Source organism: Mytilus californianus, unplaced genomic scaffold, assembly GCF_021869535.1.
Source record: "Mytilus californianus isolate M0D057914Y unplaced genomic scaffold, xbMytCali1.0.p SCAF_8, whole genome shotgun sequence".
Classification (NCBI taxonomy): Eukaryota; Metazoa; Mollusca; class Bivalvia; order Mytilida; family Mytilidae; genus Mytilus; species Mytilus californianus.
The window spans coordinates 857,356-884,263 of record NW_026262734.1 but is presented as its reverse complement, the minus strand read 5'-3'; the positions used below and the strand labels follow the sequence as shown (position 1 = coordinate 884,263).

The 26,908-nt window shown below is 32.5% G+C and overlaps 1 protein-coding gene and 1 long non-coding RNA gene across 2 annotated transcripts in view; both read right to left on the bottom strand.

Annotated features, from left to right (window-relative positions):
* The window catches only part of LOC127711826 (uncharacterized), a 197,330-nt gene that overhangs the window by 47,144 nt on the left and 123,278 nt on the right, over positions 1 to 26,908 (bottom strand). The window contains exons 10-11 of the mRNA XM_052217980.1: positions 24,398 to 25,075; positions 5,564 to 5,676 (exon numbers count right to left, since the gene is read on the bottom strand). Of these exons, the coding sequence (XP_052073940.1) occupies positions 5,564 to 5,676; positions 24,398 to 25,075 (791 nt within the window). The remainder of the gene's footprint in view (positions 1 to 5,563; positions 5,677 to 24,397; positions 25,076 to 26,908) is intronic.
* Positions 7,518 to 11,722, bottom strand: LOC127710556 (uncharacterized). Its single transcript, XR_007986228.1, has 2 exons — positions 11,195 to 11,722; positions 7,518 to 7,727 (listed from the first exon to the last, which is right to left on the bottom strand). It is a non-coding gene; the product is annotated as an uncharacterized LOC127710556 (long non-coding RNA).

Sequence of the window (26,908 nt, the reverse complement as noted above, 5' to 3'; positions counted from 1 at the left end):
GGTGAAGTTGGAATACTAAGGTTGGAAAAATTTATGATTTCAAAATTTAAATCGTCCATCTTATAATAAATTCTGGTACTGAGTTGACCACTTATGTCAAATTCAACTTATAAGTCCAAAAATGAGACAGAGGAAGTCGTATCTGTTGTTTCTTTAATTTCTAGTTCTAGATAATATATTAGGGAAACTCAATCAGAAAAGTTTGGATGTTAATGTAAAGAACATCATCAATATATCTGAATGTGCAATTATATATGGTCGGCAAGGAAAGGCGCACGGTTCGATCTAAACGTAATGCCGACAATTTGTTGAAAAAGTCTACTTTAATATTCAACAAACATGTTGTCTATAAGAAACTGCAGCATACTGATATCCTTTTACCAGCAAAGTTTTCAATCTATGTTACACGTACCTATGTTTTGTGAAAACGAGGCGAAAGATATCAAATGGTCGTGTTGCCTACGAAAGTACATAGTAAAATAAAAAACAATACTCTAACCTTAACTCTAACATCAAGGACAATTCAGAACGGAAATGTCTTTGTCAAATGGCAAAAGCAAAAGCTCAAACACATCAAACGAATAGAAAACAAAAGTCTTATTCGTGACTTTGTACAGACATTTTTCAATAATATCATTAACCCGGTGATAAGTATAATTCGGAAGGTCATACCGGTATTCAGGGACAAGAGTTTGTAAGGTTTTTTGAAATGGAAGTTTTCTTTGTGTTTCCTTTTAATGTACACTTGCTGTTGAAAACTAATTGCTTCTACTGGTAAGACAGGGAGAGTAAACTATTTTTCTATTTTGCTATCTCTGACCTCACACAAAGGAGCTGCCAAAGTCTTTTGTGTACAAATCTGAATTGAAAAAATCTTTTTTGCAAATACGAAGGCCATAAGTTTAATTCACCATTAACAACAGTTGTAACTGGAACATTACGGAAGCTTCGTTCTTCGCGAATACTGTTCCTGTTCTTCAACTCTGGTATTGACCTTATCTAATTTAGTTTAGTTGCTAACACTTTCTTTTCATTTCCTCGTTATATTTAATAAATAAAAAAGAGAATGGAAACGGGGAATGTGTTAAAGAAAGAACAAGCCGTTTGAAGAGCATAAAAGTGTGTGTTGACTTATAAAGTAGAGATCTAGGGTAATTTAATTTAAAGTCCTTGCTTAATGATCTTCAAAATCAGGTCAAAAGAAAATTTGATGTTCTAGATTTTGACCTCTACTATTAATTCATCTTTAAACAAAAAGCCATGTTTTTTGCTTAAGGTTTGGTAGACGTATGATCTTATAGATGTCAGCCAGAGATGAATTTATAAAGAATGGAGGTAGCCATTTATAGCAAATAAAAATCAGTTATAAATCAGTGTGAAGTAACGAATTAGTTGATACCGGAAGTGAAATTTTGTAATGAGGACAGTAGCAACTCATATACCTTATTTTAAGCAAAACTATATAGAAACCTTATAATTTTTTGGAATCAGCGTAAATCAATCTATTATGTGACACCGGATGTGATTTTGATTTAACACCTGAAATGTCTATTATCGCCCTTATTGATGAAAAGTGCCTAAAACATTGTATCGTCTGAATCAATGTGAGATATGCTATTTTTCAGCTTAATGTTTAAAAATAAGTTATACAATGAACTCATATTTGAATTGTGTGCATAGGTAGAATTATAAGGTATTTGTATATTCTTATTGACGATACTAATTTTTGCATTCTAGTGAGTAATATAAAATTGTATTTGAAAAAAACAAAAGCCTAAAAATATAGATCTTTCCATGCAATCTTATTTCTTTGAACATTTAATGCACTTTTAGCATATTTTTTTTAATAACGTGAATCCTAACTTCTGGAATAGAATGTTTCAAGTTATATAGAAATAAGAGAATTTGGTATGAGTGCCAACGAGACAACTCTTCATCCAAGTCAGAATGTGTAAAAAAGTAAAAAATTATAGGTCAAAGTTCGGCCTTCAACACGGAGCCTTGGCTCACACCGAACAGCCAGCTATAAAGAGCCCAAAAAGGACTAGTGCAAAACAATTCAAACTGGAAAACCAACGGTCTCATCTACATAAAAACGAGAAACGGGAAACACTTATGACCCACTGTTAAGCTTAAATAGTTTTCTCATAATAATGATTTTGATAGTGTCTTAATAATGCACCTTTGTGGTTCTACAATCTGTCAATACCTGTATTTTGTAATTGCACAAGGTCATGTTTGTCTTTGAATATTAATGGCGTCTTTACACTAAATTCACTAGACGTTGAATGTGTACTGGTTAATGATTAAGTATTAGATATCTGATTTTTTTTTTATCAGTTGTAATTATTTCAATTCTCCACCAAAACAAATTTACAAAAACGTACTTGTTCCTCACATGAAACAAGTGTAACAAACTTTTATTTCGTCTTGTGTTGAAAGGCCACCTAGTACAAAAATAAATTCTAAAAGTCATCACATAATCACTTGTAACATTGGGATATTACATCGCTATTTGAATCACTATTTTTCAAATTGTTAAAATAAAAATTTGGACAAATAAGTCGATATTTGAGCTGCACGCAAATAGGTATGTAGTAATTAACCTTGAATGAGGACTAAAATTGTTTTGAAACAACATTTTGGTATACTGTAACTTAATCTATTTCTTAGGTACTTTCTTCGTGAATCATTAATTTTTTTCGGGAATGTTTAATATTGTGGTTTTGCCAAATGGTGCATAGATGTCTAAAGAAAAAAAGTAAAATAACAAAACTATCGAACTCCGAGGAAAAATTTAAAACGAAAAGTCCCAAAACAAATGGCAAAATCAAAAGTTCAAAAACATCAAACGAATGGATAACAGCTGTCATGTTGCTGACTTAGTACTGGCATTTCCTGATGTAGAAAATGATGGATTGAACCGGATTTTACAGCTAGCTAACCTCATGATTGTATGACAGTCGCTGTTGAATGTTTTAAATTTGTGTTTAACGAAATTCTTAAAAATTCTTATTAAAATTAATGATACATAGATAAAATTGAAAACCAATTGGTCAGAGAACAATTGAAGGTCTTTCCACATTACATTTCTAAATAATTGATTAGAAGCTACTTCCTGTTTATCCTAAGTTACTATTGGCATCTAATCATAGTTTCTATATACTTTTGACTAAAAATTAGGAGATAATTTGCTACTTCCGTGTACAAAAATATCATTTCCGGTCTCATATGATAGTTTGTTTTCCACTTATTCCGAAAATATACGCTTTGCATATATTTCTTTCAAATAAGGGTGATAATTAGCTATTTTCGGTTTTTAAAAGGCAACATTGGGGTTATTAAAAGGTTATTGAATGTTGATTCTAAAAATTTATATAGTTTTTAAGTATTTTTCCCGCGAATTACTGCAAAAAAAGGTACTTCCAGTTTGCAAAAGGTCACTTTCGGTTGATATTTTTCAAGCTCATATGTCACTTAACTCTTTGCAAAAGACAATAAACCTTTATCATGTACCAAAATAAAGTTTTATTCAATCATCTTAAAATTTTAACATTTAAGGGACAATAAGTCCTATAAGATATCATCAGATAGCTTTGGACCAAATTTACCATTTAATTCTCACTACAACCTAAACATTTTGCATCAGTTCTTTTGTATCTAGCTTTCATAGTTTGAGAGGAGATGCTCACACTATCAAAGGGCAGAATTTAAAATATGACCTTGGACTTTGACCTGATTTTCCAAGTTATGACTCAAGGATCTCAAATCAAAAGATCATTAGGTCTTTACGGCTTACGGTTATAATGAGTTACACTGACATACCGATAAAATAAATAGCGACGGATAGATAAATCCTGTAAAATGTCACCGGATCGCTTCTATCCAAATTAGCTAAAAATTCCTGAGGATGTAACAAACTATTCAGAAAAATAATCTTGTCAGTTTCTTTTTTTTTGTACGAAGGAGATGCACACACATGATAAACAGCGAATGGGGAGATAACTCTTACAAAGAAAATTGTTAGGCTAAGCAGGGTGAAATTTAAGCTTTGGCCTTTTTAACTTTTTACATTCGAGCGTCACTGATGAGTCTTTTGTAGACGAAACGCGCGTCTGGCGCAAATACAAATTGCAATCCTTGTATCTATGATAAGTTTATTTAAAAGTTCATAATCTGTACGATATATTATAAAATTTGCCGGAAGAAAACAAAATAATTAGAACAAATACAATAGGTCTTTCCACAGAAAAGTGGAAAGACCTAAAAACTGAAATTCTTAACCCATATTCATAACATGAGCTTTCCTCTCCTTCGGTTATGTGTTTCTCTTTGCTATATTTCCCCTGAAAGCTTTGTTATACAGTAGAAGAGAGATACACTAAGGGATATTCAAACAAATAAGTCGATGACAGACTGACCACGCTATGAAAAAATAAACGAACAACAAACATAAGTCAAACAACATTTTACAATACAACATAGAAAACTAAAGACTAAGGGACACAAGCTCCACAAAAAAATTGGAATGACCAGGGTAAACAGATCCTGCACCACTTTCGACATCCATCGGGTTTTTTAATACTTATATAAGTTATATCAAATGATTAGGCATCACGCATTTTTGAATTGTTTATCAACTCTAATCTTACACTATGACATCATCACAATAATAAATCATAGTCCATGTCAAAGTTTTGACTCTGAAACATCGTCAAAGTGTTATTGTAAATCTTCAGGTCACCAGTAATAACATGGCCAGCCAAATAATATATGAATGGAGAAGTAGCACAAGCGAATCATGAGGTTTCGATTTATAGTCGTCAATATATAGATCCTGCAATAATTGCACATTTAATTCGTAATTTGTTTGGTAAAAGAGATGATAGGAGTAGCTTAATATTTAATCTAAGACGGTATTGTTGATTGAAATGAATTATATTAAAGGCTATTGCACTAGATAATTGCAACCAAACCTTTGTCAATTGAAAGTTTTAACAACAACCCTTTTCTGTTTTATTTCATCTAATGCGAACTGGTCTGAAATGTTTGTAACCTGCAATACCCGTGATGATAGCTGGAGTTTGTATTGCGTTGAACGGGGATTTATAACTGTGCTTTCCAAACACCTGCCTGATAAGTGATACTATCGAAAGATATATTCAATACAAATGTGAACAAAAATTATTTGTCAACACGAACGCAACATCATGCCATTTTATAAACATTACTTGCCTGATTAGTGATAGTGTCTACAGTAAGAATTCATTCCAGTGTAACAGTTGTCAGTACAAAAGCTTCTAAAAGCCTGGTATAGACACCATCTATAGAAATTATTATTTTGAACGAAAATCATAACCGTACAAAATCCTGCATGGATAACGAAACCCTCTAGAGAAAAAAAACATATATCAATATTATCCTCCATTCAAGCACATTGTTGTTGGTTTTCCAAAAGTAAATAGACAAAAATGGTTTAGAAAAAAATCTTTCAGGGATATTGATGTCTATTTCCATATTTACTTTTGTTTACAAAGTATCAAATGTCTCTATTTTGCTTTACCTTATCAACTTTGTCAATACCAGTGCAAACCATTATCACAGGTGGACATAACTTGTTTGATGATGGATTGGTACAAAAACAATGAATACTGTCAAACCAGAACCCAATGTATTCTGAAAAAGAAATTTAAAGAAAGTGACAAATTACACTTTGTTTGAAATCTATAATGTAAGAGCTGTCCATGACGTCCAAAATTGTCTGGCCTTTACTCCTTTTCTTACCAAATTGATACATCAATAATTTTTGACAAATGAAACAAACTAAAGGCTTCAACTTCCAGCATTGTTTAAATGGTAAAATCTTTCATATTGAAATTGTGAGTCGAAACATTCATCGTGATTGTCTACCATATTCATACGCGCACTTCATCCTTTACACTTCCTTAATGTATTCTCCATATCTTTATCTTCCATCGATGACTATCTAATCAAGGGTTAAAACACACTTCAATTCAAGCACTCTGTCCAACAATCATAATCAAGTACAATGACATTTTCTACGGCCATGAACCTTTATAGCCTTGATTTAAAAAAGGTGGTGCGTTGCATACTGTACAGTAGAATTTTTACAGTTTCAGAATCAAAATTGATGGTTCTAATTCTCCTGAAACGAATCTTATTTCAACAGCTGTATCCTGTTGATTAAATATCATCAACAGAGAGGGAAGGGGAAAACGTTGTAAAGTTTTCATTTGGACATGGTTTTTCAATTCCGAAAATTTAAAGAAATAACGATTTGAACAAATCATTGTTAATCGTAAAAAAAATAATGAAGTCATTGTTAAAAAAACGTCAGTTTTATTCTTATCTTTATAATTGAGTGCATTTATCAACTAGGGCACTTTTTATATTGTTTCCGTGATAAAATTTACAAAATAAAATTAAAGCAATATAATACCCTTTTTGTCATTTGAAGTGCAATTACAATTTACTTATAATTGATATCAATTTAGTTATTTCAACATGAATGATACACAATGTATCTATACTACTGTAGTAAACAAATATATTTTGAAAATTGTTAGATAACTGCAAGTTGAGACCAAGCTGTAAAGATACAAATAATAGTAAATGTATACCCTATACACAGGTAAAATAGCTACGGACGTATTACGTCCGTAAAAAATCGGTAATACGTCCGTATTATACGGAAAACCTACGGACGAATAGTACCACGGACGTAAAACGTCCGTTGCTTCCCATCCATAATACGTCCGTATCAAACCGTAAAACATCCGTTAAACGTCCGTAATACGGATTTATAATGCTACGTCCGTAATACGGATGTTTAGTACCACGTCCGTAATACGGATTTTTTGTACCACGGACGTATAACGTCTATTAATATTATGCATATTATTATATAGAGATATTTTGAAAAAAAATACCTGTATGGTTTGATTTTTATGTAACAGTTATATTGCTGAAACTTTTGATGGAACTGTCAATGACAAAATGCTATACTTTATTTTAAGGTGATGATACTTTTTATCTGCATTTCCTTATATAGTCTCCTAGTGTTCTATCTAAAATTTGTTTCTGATGCAATACATACTAGGTTTTTGGCATAGAACTTTCTGTCATACAGTGACTTGTTGTTTAACAAGTTGAATATTGATGATAACTCTGATATATTAACTTGTTAAAATAAGGCTCTTAGTTTTCTCTATTTGTCATATCCAAACCTTTTCATAGCACACTATATAGTTGGGTTTTTTTCATTGTTGGAGGACATATGGTGACCTATAATTGCTCACTATCACATCATTTGAACTCTGGTGGATATTTTTCTCATTGGCAATTCAACCAAATTTCCTTACTTTTATATGATCTTTTAATTATATATCAAGAGTAATTGATCTCAAAAGTAATTGTGAATATTGTATTGTTTCCTTTTTACAGTTTTGAATGTATCTGTTTTCTTAAAACTTTCTTAGAACAAACATAATCTTCAATTTTCTTCAAAGTTCAAAATTTTATTTCCAAGGATTTTTATTCACATTCTAATTTCTTTACTTTCAAAGTCCATGAATGTCAAAATAAATGTCTTCTTTGTAAATTAAAATGTTGTATTTTTTGTAAAATTCCCATATTTGTGAGGTAGTCTTCTATGTCCTGTATTCATGGTATTGGTTATTCTTCACCATGTTCACTGTGAATGGTAACTGAAATAAAATATTCATAAATAATATAAATTTAACTTCCATGAAGTAATGTTATAATAATTAATAGTCTAATACACTTAAGAGGTCCCAAACCGCCTACAAAGTATATGCCTATGACATATTGTGAGTTTTAGCATGTTAAAATAAATTGCTTTGCCGAGTGCAGCTGGATAGGACCGCAGAGGTCCAACCCTGAACAGTTGGGGCAAAAATGGACACAATATTCGCACTTGATACAGGTCTGAATTTGGATTGTTATTAAATATTTGACAAATAATAGGTTTCTGACACAGAATAAATGTAGTCAAAGAACTAGAATTGGTTATATGATTTGAATTTATATTCATTTTTTTGCTTTTGTGCAGAACACTATGCTGTTGCGAATTGACACCCCTCCCCCAAATAATATTTGAAGAAATTTTTTTTTTAAATTTCGGACGATGATGTGATTTTTGGCGGTTGTATAAAAACTGCTGTCATGTCCATGTTTATTGTACTTTTTGTTGTAAGGTTGCTGTCAAACTAATGTAAGCCTTTCCTTTTACTTTCCTTTTATGAAATCTTAAAACAAAGTTGTGTGTGTACTCATATATCAATGTGAAGAAACAGTATCAATAAATTAATCAAACAATGAAGGAATTTTGATCAAACTACCATAGCCATAACTTGGAAGAGCCTCTATTAAATACAAGCTGTAGGTTGAACCAGTATTTACAAAATTGTCAAAGCATGTTAAGCGTACAACTCATAGGTAACCAGTACCTCAACAAGACTTAGAGTGCACATGCTGACCATTTATTTTATGTTGAAATTCTTTAAGATAAAGGTAAAATTACTGAAAGTATCACAAAATCTTAACACTTTACAGATCTTTGACCATGAGGTGAAGGTTGGATAAATCCTATCAGACAGACATCTACACCAAACGATTTTTTTATACACCAAATATAGTTGACCTATTATTTAAGCTTGTAGTACTTGAAAATCAGCAAAAATACAAAAACTTAACATTGATAAATGAAATGAGGTCATACCCAAGATCAGATGAAACCTGCCAGACTGACTTGCCAGACTGATATACATGTACAGTTGACCTACTGCTTATAGGATTTGAGAAATGGACCTTGTCACTGATCAAAAAAGTGAAGAAGAAGTCAGGTGAACCCTTCTAACAGACACGTAGATGTTGCAAGGAACCCATATACCAAATATAGTTATAATATCCTATAACTCATACATGTCATAAGTGAGAAATTCACATGACAAAAGAACTATATATTTTTTTCAAGCAGTTATTGAACCATGAAATTGAGGTCGAGGACAATGGACATATGACAGACAGAATCTTTGTAACATAAGCCTCTGCAAACAAGATATGAAGTCCAGGGGTTGAAGTCATAAAACTTTGCTCAGTGCTCGGAGCACAAAAATCATGCTCGAAACATGAAATCAAACATTTTGATTGGTTGATTTTGGAGTATGAGTACAAAAATCTGACTCAAAAGTTTTATGACTTCAAGGCCAGGTCTTCTACCTTCTGAAATATAAAGCTTTATACAAATCGTTGACAATGCCGCCAAGAATAGAAATACTTATGGCTATGTTTTGACAAAAAAACATTCTGATCAAAAAACAAAATTGAAAGTGTGAAATAGCATTATATTATATAAATAATAATGTCCTTTGGAATTTTAAATGAATCATTGAGGATCATACCTCATCTTTTTATATTTATATGCTGGTTGAGCCTGGTTCATTGAAAAAGCTCCAAGGTTTATCCATGTATATAATCTGATTGCTATATGTTTGCAAATTCATTCTGATAATGCAAAATCATTAATTGGTTGATTTTTCTTGCTTATTTTAATGTCCAGTGACAAATATTTTATGTATTCTAAATGATAACAACTTATCAATACATAATATAGGCCAGTCTGACTAGGTACACAGCTACTTTAGTACAAGTAATCTTGATGTACAGTTCTCAAGATGCATATCGAATGTACATCTGTAAAGCTGTATATTAACTGTACAGCTATAAAGTTTCATTTAATTTGGACCATTTTTCGGTTTTTCACATTTTTGCCATTTCCATGGTAACGGCAGCCATCTTGAAAATTCCAAACCCAAAGTGCACATCTGCACATGGGGATTGTCATTATGGAGCAGTTTTATCAATGTATGTCAAGTCAACTCACCGAGAACTAAGCTGGAGAAAAAGTGTGATAGAATAATTCGTAGAATAACAATATGTCCCCCCTTTTATCAAAGGGGTGACATAATAATACGCAAAAGTCGATTGTTCAAAAGCGAATTAAAGGTATTTTCTTTCATAAATTGATCGGAAAAGATATGTGGATTGGTTGATTGATGGTTTGTGATCATGATTGATCAATCAATCGATTGATTGATCGATCGTTTGATTGATTGATTGATCGACTGATTGACAGTTTGTAAAAGGTGAGGGGACGTTTTTTTTCGAATTCTGCACTTGATTAATTACTTGTTTGATATCAAAACTTGATTGATTGATCTCTTATCATGATTTGATCACTTTAATTATGATTTGATTGATTGATCAATACTTTGTATAGCCTAAAATGACACATTTTGCATTGGTTTATTCCTTGTCTATACGTTTTGTGCTGTTCAGTGTCAAATATCTAACGCACAATTTTACACGTAAGATTGAGAAATATACTCTATTTCCTCTTCTTACATCAGAAAAAATGAATGGCGATTAAGGTTATTCTAACACTAGATTTGCTATTGCAAGCAATAGCGGAGGATGTCACCCCGTACTGGACATTGTCAAGGTAGAAGCAATCATTTTGAGTGTACCAAAGTCAAATGGCACATCTATTATACATGCCTTTGATTCTGATTCCCCCCCCCCCCCCCCTTTTCTCTTCTTGTAGAATAAGATTGATGTCTATATCACAGCTACTTTAGTACAAGTAATCTTGATGTACAGTTCTCAAGATGCATATCGAATGTACATCTGTAAAGCTGTATATTAACTGTACAGCTATAAAGCTGTATATAAACTGTACATCTGTAAAGCTGTATACCAACTGTACAGCTGTTAAGCTGTATATAAACTGTACATCCGTAAAACTGTTTGTAAACTGTAGAGTTGATATACAGCTTTACAGCTGTACAGTTTATATACAGCTTTACAGATGTACATTCGATATGCATCTTTAGAACTGTACATCAAGACTACTTGTACTATTGTAGCTGTGTAAGTTTGAAATGTAAATGCTATGATAGTTTGAACTTCTGACATCTCAAGTGTGTGTGTATGGAGCAGTAGAAGGGGCAAAGTAAGGATGCCTTGATGCATACATTACATGGGAAAGTGAGAAAAATAAGCAACAGTGTACATGTACAGTTATACTTGAAACAGTTTTAGGTAGATAACATCAAATTATTTAAATTAACTGCAATTCTACAGATGAACTTACTTTGATATCAGTTCTTTTTTGCAGGACATTCACACCTACATGACATACATGTTCACCAGTGATATCAATCATTGTCAATACTGTACTTTCCTTTCATTTGGTAACAAGCTAAAATTGTATATATAAATAATTTAATCAAGAAGTCCAGACAAAAACTACATGTAGTATGAATTGATGCTCACTAATTTATACCTTTACTATATACTTTTACTTTTGAGTGAATTGAAACAAAATGTAAGCAAACAACAGAAAGAAGATCAACAGTTAAGCTTATAAAAAATTAATATAAATATATGTGCAGATTTTAATAAAAGAAAAACCTTTCAATGTACCTTGGCAATGGATAAATTTTCTGTCAAAAAGCAAAATAAACTTCAATAAACGGTTTCCCAAGCAAAGCTGGAAACGAACCCTGAACAGTTGGGGTAAAAATGAACACAATATTCAAGTTTGATATAGGTCTGAATTTGGATTGTAATCAAATATTTGACACATTATAGGGGGGAAATTTCTGGATCCGCCACTGGGTATTGAACCTTTAGATTAAAGAGTACCATACACTTAAACTAAAATTTTTTGTCCTGTAATAACCAAATGTCTTTAAAGGACAACAATGTGATAGCAGTATACTGTGTAGCAGTATACGACCCCATATTGTGGTTGTATAAAAAATTGTTTGTTCTTTTAAACTTTTTCATAATTCATCTACAAGAAATGTAGGCCTGTTTGGGATTGCTTGCAATGCAATTTTCCTTATAAATTCAACCTTATATAGTAATGCCGGATTTTGATTGGTTGGTAACCAGAGTATTTTTCGTACATTGTTATCCTTTTTACTCTATTTCTGTACTAAAAATCTTTAGTACCGGACATTTACTTTTAATATTTAGTACTACTTCTTTACTTAAAAATTATTGTAATATTTAGGTACGGTACCAGTATTTTACAGTACTTGTTTTGTACTAAAAATTTTGGTACAGAAATAATACCCACAGTGATCATAATATTCCATGTTTGAAAATCATAACTTTAAGAGATTTGAAATAGACAAACTATCAAAATGCTGAAAATGTAACGGTGTAATAACATGAATAAATAAATGTGGATAGTGTCCACATGTGGACACAGATGATGCCCCCGCTTGCATATCATATAGTTATAAAGGGACATAACTGAAGAATGGAAAAAGTGACGCTACCCAAATTTGAACTTGATCTGAGTTTTGTGGTAATAAGTATTGTGTGTAAGTCTCATAACATTTGGTTGAGGCTAACTTAAGTAAAGAACAGAAACTAAAAATTTAGCAATTTTTCTATTTGTAAACACGCATAACTCTAACATGAGTGTGTATAAGTTTTACAACATTTGGTTGAGACAAACTAAAAAAATTCAGCAATTTTTATGTTTATAAAAGGACATAACTCTAGAATGATAAAAGTGTTGCCACCTAATTTCGTACTTAATCTGTATTATGTAGTAATAAGCATTGTGTATAAGTTTCATAACATTTGGTTGAGGCAAACTCAAGTTAGAGAACGGAAACAAAAAAATTGTACTTGATCTTTACTGAGTTTTGTGGTAATGAATATTGTGTAAAGGTTTCATAATGTCTGGCTGGGGAAAACTTCAGTTACAGAATGGAAACTAAAAATTTTGCAATCTTTCGATTTATAAAGGGGCATAACTCAATAATGGTTAAAGTGACACTACCCAAATTAAACTTGATCTGTGTTTTATCAGTGGAAGTCAAAATTAAACATTGCATTGTATAAAGCATTGATTGTAGTTGATTAAACTTTAATCATGGTCAAAGGAAGATAACTCCAATTTTAAAAATATATTATAAACTTGATACAGTACTACCTGTGACATTATCTTATTAATGGTGGCCATAAAAAATATGGTCACCATGATGGCCCTAAATGTCCATCATTATACCCCCTGCTGCTTAATTAATACACAAGGTATTAATCAAAAAGAATCCATGACAAATCGCCCCACTGGCAAATCGCCCCACACCTAATCGCCCCACTTTTTCACCAACTCGCCCCACTTCCAAAAAAAATCTGAATTTATAAATGTCTCATTGGCAATCACCACATTTTCTTATTTTTATATTTACATTACATACATGTAAAGCAGACCTTTCATCTTCTCGAGGAGTCCACTTCCTATGTACAACCAGGGGGCCCAAACAGCATCATCATGCATGATTTTGAGTCAGCTAAAAAAAGAATCAAATAGATTATGATACAATACATGCAATAAATTAATACATAAATTACATAATAATTTAATAATAAATAATGAATCTACAATCATATTTTAAGAAGTGAAACATCATTTTAAATCAATAAATATCATATATTAAATTTCGATTTTTTTGTATCAGTGTCTTCTAATTTCTGGGTAGATAAGTAAATATGGGCGAGTTGGCAGACCTTTATTTTTTTTATATTCTATATTCATTTGGATTTTACCCAAGTTAGGCGAGTTGCCATTGTTGACAGGAGTATATTTTATGGATTTAACCCTTTTCATAAGTGGGGCAATTTTTTTTTTAAGCAGGGCGAGTTGGTAAGGAAGCCACCAAATTTAATGAAACTTAACATAGTTGTTTCTTATGATGGTCAAACTATCTGCATACTTTTTGGTGAAAATAAGATTTAAACTTTCGTAGTTACAAGACTTTATAGCTAAAACAGGGGTGTGTTTTTTTCACATGTCGCGCCGTATCTCAAAAAACATGTATTATTATTGCTTAAAACTTTACACACTACTTATTTATATTAATCTTAAGATCTGTATACTTTTTGGTGATGATTCAAAATTTTATTTTAGAGTTATTGAGTTTTTTGTAAAAAAGGGGGGTTTTCACATGTCGCGCCTTATCTCAGAAACTATTTATGATTATTGCATAAAACTTCACACACAAGACGACGGGTGTATCATGCGCTCGTGGCACAGCTGTTTATTAGCTTTTCTCATCACAAGGCGTCTGTCGTCGTTGTCCGTCTCTGTTAACTTTTACAAAAATCTTCTCTTCTGAAACTAGGGAGTCAAATTGAACCAAACTTGGCCACAAACATCATTCGGATATTTAGTTAGAAATATGTGTCAGATGACCTCTCCTGCTAACTAACATGCCAACATGGCTAAAAATAGGACATAGGGGTAAAATGCAGTTTTTGGCTTATACATGTGTAGGACTCAGAGGTGCGATGGGGACGCTGAAGTGCGATGGTCCACACCGAAGTGCGATGGTCCACGTCGAAGTGCAATGGTCCTTTCGATGAAGTGCGATGATTTTGCATGACGTTTGATATTGTGACGTTTTCAAATACAACGTTATGAAACAAATGGATTCACAGGCAGGAGAATAAGATTTGTAGATGAAGGTTTCGTACGTACGAAGGAAAGGAAACAGAATGAAACGAACGATTTAAGTCCCAAACAGTTTTGAGCATGTCTTGGTCTTATATAAAATTTGACTTCTCCTCAAGTTAACATCACATGATTTTGTGTGGACAACTTTCAAAATAATAAATTAATTATTAGCAATGTTTTCGTTATATCAAGTAGCGATAATTTTGTTTTATTCTCGAAATGAATCCGGCATGCTTTGTAAGAAAACGGGCAATCTTGGTTATTTTATTTTGTTTAAAGTATTAATATTCTGCTATGGGTTAGGCCAAAAGAAACCCAAATGGTGCCAACTTGTTGTAATTCTCAGTTTCTGCTGCTTAGTGAAAAATCAGCTAATTCTCAAGCTAATGACAGAACAAGCGTCATGTCTCACTATATGTCAAGCATAAATGTAATCGGTAGTTTTTATTTCTTAAAAACTGTTATGATTTATTAAATAAATAGATGCATGAGTGTTGTGAGAAATTTCGTATCTACTGACATGACAAGAACAAGTTACTAGTATATTTGATAAAATTAAGTGTATCCTGCTTAGTTAGTACTACAAAGAGCGCTGTGCTATACCCGTTTTATTTTTTATCGCACTTGAATGCTCATTATAAAAACAATGTCCCCCAACTCGAATCCATTATACTTAATCTGAGCCATCCAGTCAATTTTCTGCCTCATACTGTTGTATACTAAGCAAAACATTAGCAAATTAAAAATTAAAGTCTTTATTTTGACCTGACCAGAAAACCCAGTCTTCCAAACGCGAGGCTAGCACATTAACCACTACACCGCCACATTTAAAAATGGGATTTCAACTTCAGACCATTGCATTTAGCTAGTATACACGTCACAGTTAGACCATCGCACTTCAGCGTATCCACCAAACCCACTTCAGCATATCTAACAACAAGTTAGTGTCACAATGGACCATTGCACTTCAGCGTGTTAACCAACGCACATCAGCATGGACATTTCATCTAGTACTTCTTTTTATGTTATCATGCCAGTGCTTGTCATAACTGATTTAATGTATGTTTGTTTTAAATGTTATTGTTATGCATAATTATGTAGTCTGTTTTATTTCAACCAAAAGAAAAGAACCAAAAAAAAAAGATGCATTTCTAACGTTTTCATAAGTTGGCAGAATTGGAAGGCCTACACTCCTTACAGTTTAATCATTTTATTCATAAGTGGGGCTAGTTGGTAGCCATTAATTCTATTCATACTTTTATTTATCAGTTGGGTACGTTGGCAGACATAAATTCAACGGTATTACTTCCTTTTTCATAAGTGTAAAGAGTTGGCATGACTCAATATTAGGATTTTCCTATTTTTCATAAGTGGGGCGAGTTGGGATAACTCAATTCATCAGGAATTTTCTATTTTTCACAAGTGGGGCGAGTTGACATTCACGTCACCGAAATACTGGTACTCACTTCTTACTGCTTTATTTAAACAAAAAGAAAAGAATAACAAAAGATGTTTATCTAAGGTTTTCATAGGTATTGATTTTATTTATAAGTGGCAGGAACATTTACAACGGGATAGCATCTTTTTCAATAAGTGGGGCGAGTTGGCATTACTAAATTCATCGTGGTTTATCTATTTGTCATGAGTGGGGCGAGTTGGCAGACCTTATTTCAGCGGGATTTTAACCCTTTTCATGAGTGGGGCATGTTATCCAACCTATTTTCAATGGGATTTTACCCTTTTCATAAGTGGGGCGAGTTGGTAAACAAGAGTGGGGCGATTTTTTAGGAAGTGGGGCGAGTTGGTGAAAAAGTGGGGCGATTAGGTGTGGGGCGATTTGCCAGTGGGGCGATTTGTCATGGATTCCTTATAAGTTGACAGAACTCCAGTTCCGCATATTTTTCAAATAACACACCCCTACCAGTACCCCCCAATAAAACTCACATGGTAGCTCCCTTAACAAGAGTGGGATATTTTTATAAAGGGAGGCGTGTTGTTAAAAAAGTAGGGCGTTTTGCCAGTGGGTCGAGTTGACTTGCGTCCGTTCTTGACAATCTTTGACTGATTTTCGGGTTTGCATGCGATGACATTTATAAATTCAAATTTTTTTTCGTGAAAAGTATAGCACTAGCATCTTCTTAAATATGTACATGATAATATTTACCTTTCGTTGCGCTTTCCAAGTACAAAATATTGGGTACGTAATCCGTTAAGAGAAACACAACTTTCTTTCGTTCCCCGGTTTCTTCCAGTTAATCGACAAGCAGCCCATTTCAATTTATCTGTTCATACTAATAACTTTTTGACCAATCGGTTTTGAAAAACCAGAGTTCTTTGTATTATCTATCTGACTATGATATATCTTTCCATTCTTTAAACTCAAGGATTTGTACAGTGACACTATACAAATCCTTGTTAAACTGTAAAACATGAATTCAGCAGCAGACGAGCGTCCATGGATTTTGCGTCATAGTATAAAAAACGGCAACGGAGAAAATATTTCCGGGTTTTCGTATTCGACGTGTCAAGCTTTCGTACATTTACGATCATTTACGTATATGAGAGTTAGTCCGGAACCCGGTCTGGAATCAAGAATGGGGATTTAAGTATAGAAAATAATTACAAAAAAGTTCAGAAGTGGTACACTGAGTATTATATGCCTTTGTTATAATCAAGGATTTGTATACTCTACAAATCCTTAATATAAGACTATGAAGAATCAGAGACATACATGTACATTTAATAGTACATGTCTCTGGAAGAAGTGAGAATAAAGAAAAAACTAAATAAAGAATATTTAATTATTTATTTATTATTTAATCTATAACTTATTCACTTATTTTACATTTTGTTCTATTCAGAATTAAATACAAGACTGTTTGCTGAGGGGGTGGTGCCGCGGAATTATGGAAAATTGACAAACGAGGATTACTCTTATCAAGGATTTGTATATTATTACTATACAAATCCTAGCTCTAATCAGAGAAGAACTAAAGGTTAAACAGTAACTCAATAATAAATAAAATATAAACATAGGAATGCTCTTGGTTACAGAATTGGCTTAAGGAGTCTATCAGTCTTGGCGGAGACTTAAGGAGGGGGGGGGGGGGGGGGGGTCACTTATGTATTCATTTAAGTGCATTCGAAATTTTACTAATCGGACAGACCTTCAGTTAAGAATCCGTGTCAAGTTCTTTTGTAATCATGATTATTAGGAAACATCTTATAAGTTTTCCTACTGCCTCCTTGGTTTACTCTATACAAGGTTCTACACAAGTATTATAATAGCTAGTGCTACATTATCACCCTGATCGATCCCTGAAATGTCTAAATTTTTGACTTGATCTATTGGTCCAAGGTTAAACAATATATTTTGTTTTATAATTCTCAACTTATGAACTTTGCTTGCAAATACTTTAATCACTATCTCCTATATTCAACGAAAAGCTCACCAGATCTTAGGGACGAGTCGACATCAAAAGTTCAATGTAGGATAATTCACTGACACCCCCCCCCCCCCCCCCCCCCCCCACCTTTTTCACTTAATTTGGGAAAAATTGATTTGATATATATGTAAAATTGATGTTGGATAAACAAAACTTGCAGCAATTTTTACCCACCCACCCCACCCCCAAACTATTTGATTTAAGTTTTTTTTTATCCTACATCGATCTTATGATGTCGTCAGTCCCTTATGTTATCATGTTTGTCAAAATGTCGAATCAAATCAAAATTTTACTTACTAAATTTGCAATTATACTAAGACGTTGGTTGCCACATGTTGAGCAGCCCCGGGAAGTTCCGAACTGTTCACTACTATCACTACTTGAGTTCATTCATGTATTTTGGATGCAGGATATGGTTCATGTTGCACACAGAGGCGAATTTAGTGCACCCTGCCCCTCCCCTTTTTGTGGGAAAAATTTGATTGATTGTATAGGGGTTATCACTTAAGCATGCAGAGGTGGATTTAGAGGGGGCCGGGGGGATTTGGTTGATTATATAGGAAATCACTGAAGCATGACCAGAGCGGGACCCTCAGTTAGGCAGTCAGTGGGCCCCACTTATGAAAATATCTGGATCCGCCACTGCCATGACTAGTGAGGCCTGCTTTTTAACAGTCAGTGCCCCCACCCCCTTTATGAAAATTTCTGGATCAGTCAGTTTATGTGTAATGGTAAGTTATTGTTGTTTTATCTTTTATTCTCTGGCTTTTCTCGTTTAATTAGATTTTTGGTTAAAAATTAATTTAATTGGTATCCTCTTTCAATTTCATCATTAACAATAGACCTACACCAAAAGGCCCTGTACTGTAATTTTCTATCTTGCCCAAAAATACTTTAAATAGTACTGTTTTCACAAATGCTTGCTTGAAACACAACTTAATAAAATAGAAGCACTGCAGGTAATTTGCTTTTATTCCACGCCAAAGGAGAATGAATGTATGATAAAGTTATAATGTTACCGGCATTATTCTACATATATTCTGAGACTATTATAACACTATGTTATAGTCTGAGGTTATAGTAGTCTCAGATGCATTGTATAAGGGCTTTAATATAAGGGCGGGTATAAGGGACGAAGTAACACCATGTGACTATTGCATTGGTTGTCGTGATTTAAACACGATAAGAGTGTTTCCTTCCCCCTAAATCTTATGATCCTCATTCAGTCATTGAACAGGATAGAAACTACTTCAGACATCAAACAATCTGAAACTTTTCAAGTACTTTCTATATGCTCATGTGCAATTTCTTGTTAGCATAGTTTTGTACTTGGACAGATAATCAGAATTATCAACAATCAAGTATTGACAACAGTCAGGTCTATTTCCATTGGTCTCATTTGAAGAAACCAGGTATGCGGTAATTTTAATTCAGCCTTGTACAATATATATATACATCCAGTCATTTTTACTCAAGCGTTACAAATAAGGTTAAATGTTAGATTTTTATATTCTTTTAACTGCATTCATGGCAATTAATTAGCCATCCATCATTAGTTGCTTGTGGGAAAGACACCAAGCACTCTTTGTATAATTCAACTTAATATTGTGAGGACAAGCTTTTAAAAATAAAATCTTTTAAAAACTATAAAGATTTTTTTTCAATTACATTTATTTCTTAATTAGACCAAATGAAATAATATGTGTGTTTCCTATTACATCTTTGAAAAAATAGGATAGGTAGGGGATTTTTCTTATTTTACAATTTTGTTTTACATTGAGTCTATGGGCTGATGGGAGAGAAATTCTGACTTTAACAGTGCTTATTGATAAAACAAAAAAACTTTAGGGTAGGCTATTTCTAAGCTTAAAATATAGGGTAGTTGCGGAAATAAGAAACACACATATTTTTTTATTTGACCTTACATACATGACATACAGGAAAAAGATATTTTTTTTAATTAACATTGTTTTAATTTTATATAATTTCACTTACAAGTTGACTCCTTTTCTAGATTTTTTTTGGAAGATATGTTTTAAAATGGTTGATGGAAAAGTACAACCATATCTTAAATTAAATAAATGGATGTTCATGATGACCATCAAGAAGCAATGAAAAAATTCAGTGTTTAGAAACTCACTATCTTTTTTATTATATGAAAGAATGAGAAAACTGTTGAATCATCGTGACTGTTGTTAAGAAGCTTTCCATTTAATTTTGTTAATTACTACCTGGGAACAGTCATGACAGTTTATCAGTATATATGTTCCTGTTACTATACACTTTTCATTAAATTGCTATATTTAACCCTTTCCTCTATAATGATGCCTCTGTGTTGTAGTGCATCAATTGAAACGTTTTCATGTACAGTTAACATTGCATTAAAGTACAAGTATTTTCTGCATTTCATTGAAAAATCCTATGCAAATGAAGTATATAAAAAAAAAATGCTCTGGAAAAAAGGATTATAAATCAGTCATTGACATTGTCAGTTAATTATTTTAATATTTCATACTTTTAATTAAATCATGTGGTCTTTTCGGAAAAAAATCACTTCATATGTATTCATATTATGCAAATATTAAAAGTTATAGGCTTGAAGCAGAGATTCACTATACACATGTATGTCTGGCATGCAGAATGTTGAAAGCAAGTTAAGAATTTTACTTTATGCATGTATTAGCCGTCGTGCATATATCATGCATGGTACTTTTACATCTTTGAATAAGATATAGCCGTAATACGGATGTTGCAGAAACGTCCGTAATACGTATGTTTAAGAAACGTCCGTGAAACGGAAAATCCGTTTTACATCAGTTTTTACACGTACGTTTTACGGATGTATTTTTACAGACGTTTTACGGACGTACGTAATACATCCGTATTACGGATGTTTTACGGACGTTTATTACCACATCCGTGAAACGTCCGTAGCTATTTTACCTGTGTATGAAGCGAAAAAATAAAAATTGCCTTAAAAAAAAACAGTATGAAACTAAATAGAAAACTTGGCAGAAAATTGAAAACATGATTTTGTATCTATTCAAGATAAGAATGAATATATAAAGTAGTAATTACGTTGTAATCTCTTATACAAGTAAAATATTGTTAATTTCTGACATGGTCCCACCTTGACAGTATATGCATACACATTTTCATTTGATATCTAAATATCCGCATAGTTACAATATATTAATAACATACCGTAGTCGTTATTCCGTGTCAAAGTGACTTTTCAAGTGTAGGAATGTTCAACCAGAAATTGTAACTCCTACATAGTTTCACGGATACCATAAAGTATAAAGGCTTATAATAGACATGGCTGTGTAGTCGACTTTTTTAAGGCAATAGCGTGGTAATTACTGTCTTCGTTTGCTATTATATTTTACATGCCTTTTTGAAATAGAAAAATGGAGTTGATGTCGGATAACAAAATATTTTTTAATATACAACGGCAACAAAGTGAAAACGCGAAAACGCAATATTGGCCGCATACGGCTTTGATAATCAAGGCTTCATTCATTTTAATAAGAATTCTAAACGAAATTATCTGAATCTAGGCTAAACAAGAGGTTTGAAGAAACGAAAATGTCGGCAGGTTGGACGTCGGTTCTGTGAATCTCCTTATACTTTTACTATCATTTCATATTGGAGATGACATTGATTCGAAATTCAGCAACTTCATGCTCTCATTTGTTCTTCGAAGATTTCCCATTTAAAGAGTTCGGTTTAAGATCATGTGAAAAAAAACCTCTATATTCTATAATATGTAAAACACCTTTTATATAACTTTGATACATTCATCAATTTCCCTTATTTGGTACGCAGCATGGCTTAGAGACGTACTGCAAAAGTGAAAACTTCTGATATAATAGCGACATCATGACGGGCTTAGAAAGTCATAGCATTACACAGTGCAGGTAAATGCGTCGCTTCCTTTTGAGTGAACCAGCGGTGCACAGGTACATTTTATATAGCATGGCATACCAAATGATGTAAAAAATATCCTTTGTACAACTTAATGTCCAATGTCTGATAGTTATTAACAACACAGGATTCTTACAAATATTCAGTTAAGTGTATATATTAGGTTTACTAAATTAACTTAAAAATACACACTTTGAATGACGTATATAGAAATTCGTGGTTAACTAAATTTCACCAGCTAACGATAAAGATGACACATTATATCTACATGTATATTCTTTTTAAGTTAAAACTCGACGTCAGAAATTTAGGACATTTTGAAAATTAAGTCAATTTCTATTACCCGGAGCCATATGCAGATGTATTAGCTACACACTAACGGCGTTAGCCTGAATGAGTTATTATTTTTACAGCAAGATATTATTATCAATGCAGATTGAATGATTTCATTAATTTTGAGATTTGATCATATGTTTTTGAAAAAAAATATTAAAAGCAGGGTATCCAATTTTATTAAACGAACTATTGGTGTAAATTGCATGACTGTCTTTGGTTTGATATATCGAAATTGACATTAGATCTAATAGCACAGAGACATTATAAAAGTCACTGTCCGAAAAAAAATTTAACGGATATATAAAGTCACAGATTAAAACGTAATAATTTAAAATACATTTATTGAGATCAATTTATTTTTAGTTTAAGATGTTGTTCATTACCATTGTTATATTAATGTTATCAAAATGATATTCATAGGACGGATACATTTTGGACACAATGAAGCCAAAGTTTTTTTTTAAAAGATGTGTTTTGACTTTTATCAAACATTTCTGCTTAAGGTAAAGTGTAATAGGTTAAGAGAAATACAATAATAAGAATACTGCAATATGAGTGAAAGTTAATTGAACAAGAATGAGGGAAATTATTATTTTCTATTGTCGAATGGATTTTCTTAATGCTTTATTATTGTGTCATTTTTGAGTTCTCGTCTTTCATTTTTGCTTAATATGTAATTTGTCTATATGCCATTTTGTGTTTTCTTTGTTGAAACAGTTATGTGTTTTTATAGTTATTACGATTATATTACATTATATACCTATATGAAGTTATTTTCATTCAGAATGATAGGTCTTTCTTTCGAAGAATCATCCCGGACATAAACTATAGTTTACTTCAAAATTTAATTCGTTTGGAAGTTTGTTGTTTCCAATCGGTCGGGGAATAAATTTTTTAAATTTTAATCTTTGATAGGTTTAAAAAAATCGTCAATGACCCACATTTTAACTTTAGAAACAACCATTTTCTACATAAGGAAATGCATATACCAAGTCAGGAATATGACAGTTGTTTTCAATTTGATAAATGCGTTTGAGCTTTTGATTTTGCCATTTTCTAAATGACTTTCCGTTTTGAATTTCCCTTGGAGTTCGGTATTTCAGTTATTTCATTTTTTATTACTTAATAAGAGTGTATTTCATAATAATAAACGGTCATCCACATTCTTTAAAAAAAATCTTTTGATCTACACCTGCTTATCGCTTAAGTATTTATGTATCGCGGAAAATAAAGTATGTGGATATGAGCATTCCCGGTGAGGTCAACAAAAAGGGTCGTTAAGAATAACAATCCGTATAATTGTTTTTTTCACGATATTGTCGAAGTCCAAAGCCTGTAATTTCGCATAGTCACATACTAAAACTCAGCTCAATATGTGGAGTCGTTTAAAATAACAGTCCGTATAACTGTTATTTTCACGATATTTTCAAAGCGGAGTAGCACCAAACGGTAAATCAGCTTTATATGTGAAGGCTTTTAGACAAAAACACCCGTCGAACTGTTATATCACAATATTTAGTCTAAAGCCCGTAAATTTGGCAAAAATTAATTGACTAGAACCTAGCGTTTTTTTTAACTGTAATTCATCATAGTAGACTCAACTACTATAAATCAGCTCAATATGTGAAGTCGTTAAGAAAAATAATATATTTCACTGTTATTTTAACACTATCAAAGTCCGAAAAAATTACCGAGCCGGAATCAAACGATAACTCGATCTGTAAGTCGTTATAGTAGACTCACATACTAAAAATCATCTCAGAATATGATTGCGTTTAGAAAAACTTTGTATCACTATTATTTTCATGCAATTTTCATAGTAAAAAACCAGTAACTTGGACAAAAATCTGCGTAGAAGAACCAAACGTAAATACGATCTGTAACTCATCATAGTAGACTATATCATAAAAATCAGCACAATTTGAGAAGGCGTTAAGATAAATATCACTATAACTGTTCATAGCAGTATGACGGAATGAAGGTAAAACAATATGACCCGAACACGTTGTGACGGGGCCATACAAATAATAAAATAATCAATTGTTGAATAAGGTTTTTTCTGTGGAAGCAATAAGTTTTTAATATATAACTTTTTAAAACTTTTTACCTCCAATTTTATCAAAATCAGCATTTTCATCATGTTGGATATCTTTTATATCTTCCGTAATATCTGCAACCAGGAGATAGATAGCATGTGGAGTAAAAAATGTCTGATGTGTGGCATAATAATCCTTTTGACCAGCAAAATCCCATATGCCACATTCTACCAAACCCTCTGATGTCATTTTGTCTTTTTCAAACTTTGCACCCGAAAGAATTTCATTCATATTTTCTATAATAGCTTCAGTGATATTGTCAGCATTAACATGATTTTTATTGTCAAGAGACTTAATAGAAGATTCGGGCATTTGTTCAGGATTTGTTGTTTCTTTCCTTTTAGTTGTTTTCGTACTTTCTTCATTTGATTTAAAAGTGTCTTCATCTGATTTGCTGTTTGAATCAACTGAAGTGATATTTGTATCAACAATGATTTTCGGTTGTTCATATAATCCTTCTGCCCTCGTTCTCGCAGACGGAACTGGTTCTTGTTTTTCTGTAGTCGGTAAGTGATCCTGAGATTTATTTGGTTCTTGGACATTTGGTTTCTTTTCCTTTTTCAAAAGATTTTCTTTCGGCTGTAGTTTGGTATGCGGAGTTGACGTACCAGAAACTCGGTTTTGTACTTTTTGTTTCACGGTAGAAGCATGCAGTATCCTTCTTATCATATCTTTCTTTTTTGTGTCAACTGCAATATAGTAATGTAAAAAGTAAGAAAACATCACAACTGAAACAGATACATCAACAGATTAGATAACAAATTAAATCATTAAAGTTCGCCTGGTGTTGCTGATCATTTAAGCTACACGCATTTAAAATTTGTGTTTACCTTTTATAGTTAAAAGAGCATACATTGGTGATATTGCAAGTTAACAACAATATATCCTAAATCTTATAGTCTCGATCATCCAGACGCTCAATATGCATATGTAAAATTTTGATTCGATCAGTTCAAAAAACTGTTAAGTAAAGGCGTGTCCAAATATGCAATCATACGAGGTAGAATTTTTGGAAATCTTCTAGACTTATTCTCCCCATTAGGTAATACTATAAAAACCAAACGGAGAAAATTGCTTATTTTTTTATATTCACACTGCGAATGGTGGCTGGTGGAAGCATCATAATGTACCAGTAAGTATGCATTATGTATACAACACTCTTAGATATCTGCAAAGTACATATATAGTTGTGTACTTGGTTTTTGCTCTTAATGTCAGTCTTAACAGTTTCAACACTGAAAATAAATATGGGCCTAAAAAAAAGAATGTTAATTTATAAAGCGGCTTGATGCATATGTTGCTTCAAGATAATGTGCAACACTCAACTTTATTTTCAGTGTTGAAACTGTTAAGACTGACCTTAAGAGCAAAAAAAAATGTAATTACACAAAGGTGGCAATGTGTTAGGTAGTCAACAACAACCACCAACTTTGCCTTTGTGTACATGTTATGTACGCTGCACATGCGAATTAACATTTGTGTACACAATATAAAATTATATGTAGTTTTATAAGTAGTTATATGCTACCAAAATGCAGTTGATGTGGGCAATTATAGGCAACCATACGGCTGTCCAAAATGAGAAAAACTCATACTGTATATTCAGCTTTTAAAGGCCCCGAAATGAATCAATGAAACAATATGAGTGCGAAAACGGCTTAATTTATAACAAAACAATTGATGAAAAACAATAATGATAGACATGAACCAACAACAACCACTGAACAACAGACTACTGACTTGGTATACACATACATTATGAGGCGGGAGTCAAAAATGATTAAAGGCACAAACCCTCTCCTAACCTTGGACAGTTTTGTAATGGCATAACACAATAACAAACTACGCAACAATAAACGACAAAACAAATATGAGAACCAGTTTTAAACGCCAACCACTCAATTTCAAGCATTTTGGTTTGTAGAACATGCAAATGAGCCAGCAATGTACCATTGTTTGTTAGGAGCCTTGTGAAGTGTATGTATTAAATGCAAAAAAGGTAATATCATCTTCTCCATATTTGGTTAACATTTCAAAGGAACAAATGCCCAAGTCAATAAGTGGGGGTATAAGTTGAGTTTCTAAGTGATTTGTCAATACCTTATTCCTTTATCAAGCAGTTTATGTAATGTAATTTACACACACAAACGATTTTGTTTGGGGCTTTATCTGCGGGGACAATTACATATTTGTCATTAAGATATGATAGTTACGTAGTTATATTTTAGTCTTAAAAGATCGATGTAGCATGAATATTCATGGACCCATTTATTTTTTTAATTGTTATTTGTATTAATAACCTCACAGCCTTAACTCCTTCGAAAAGAGTATCTACGTATTCTTGTTTGCGTTAAGCCCATTGCCTGGTTTTATTTTTGACTGAATCAATCAGTATTTTGAAGTTGTGTTTCACGATCGTAGGCTCACCTTATTTCAGATCTTTGGATAACACATTGCGGTGAGAAGTGTTATTGGCAATATCTAGGTCACTCGCAATAACAACGCAAGCCGGATTATATATA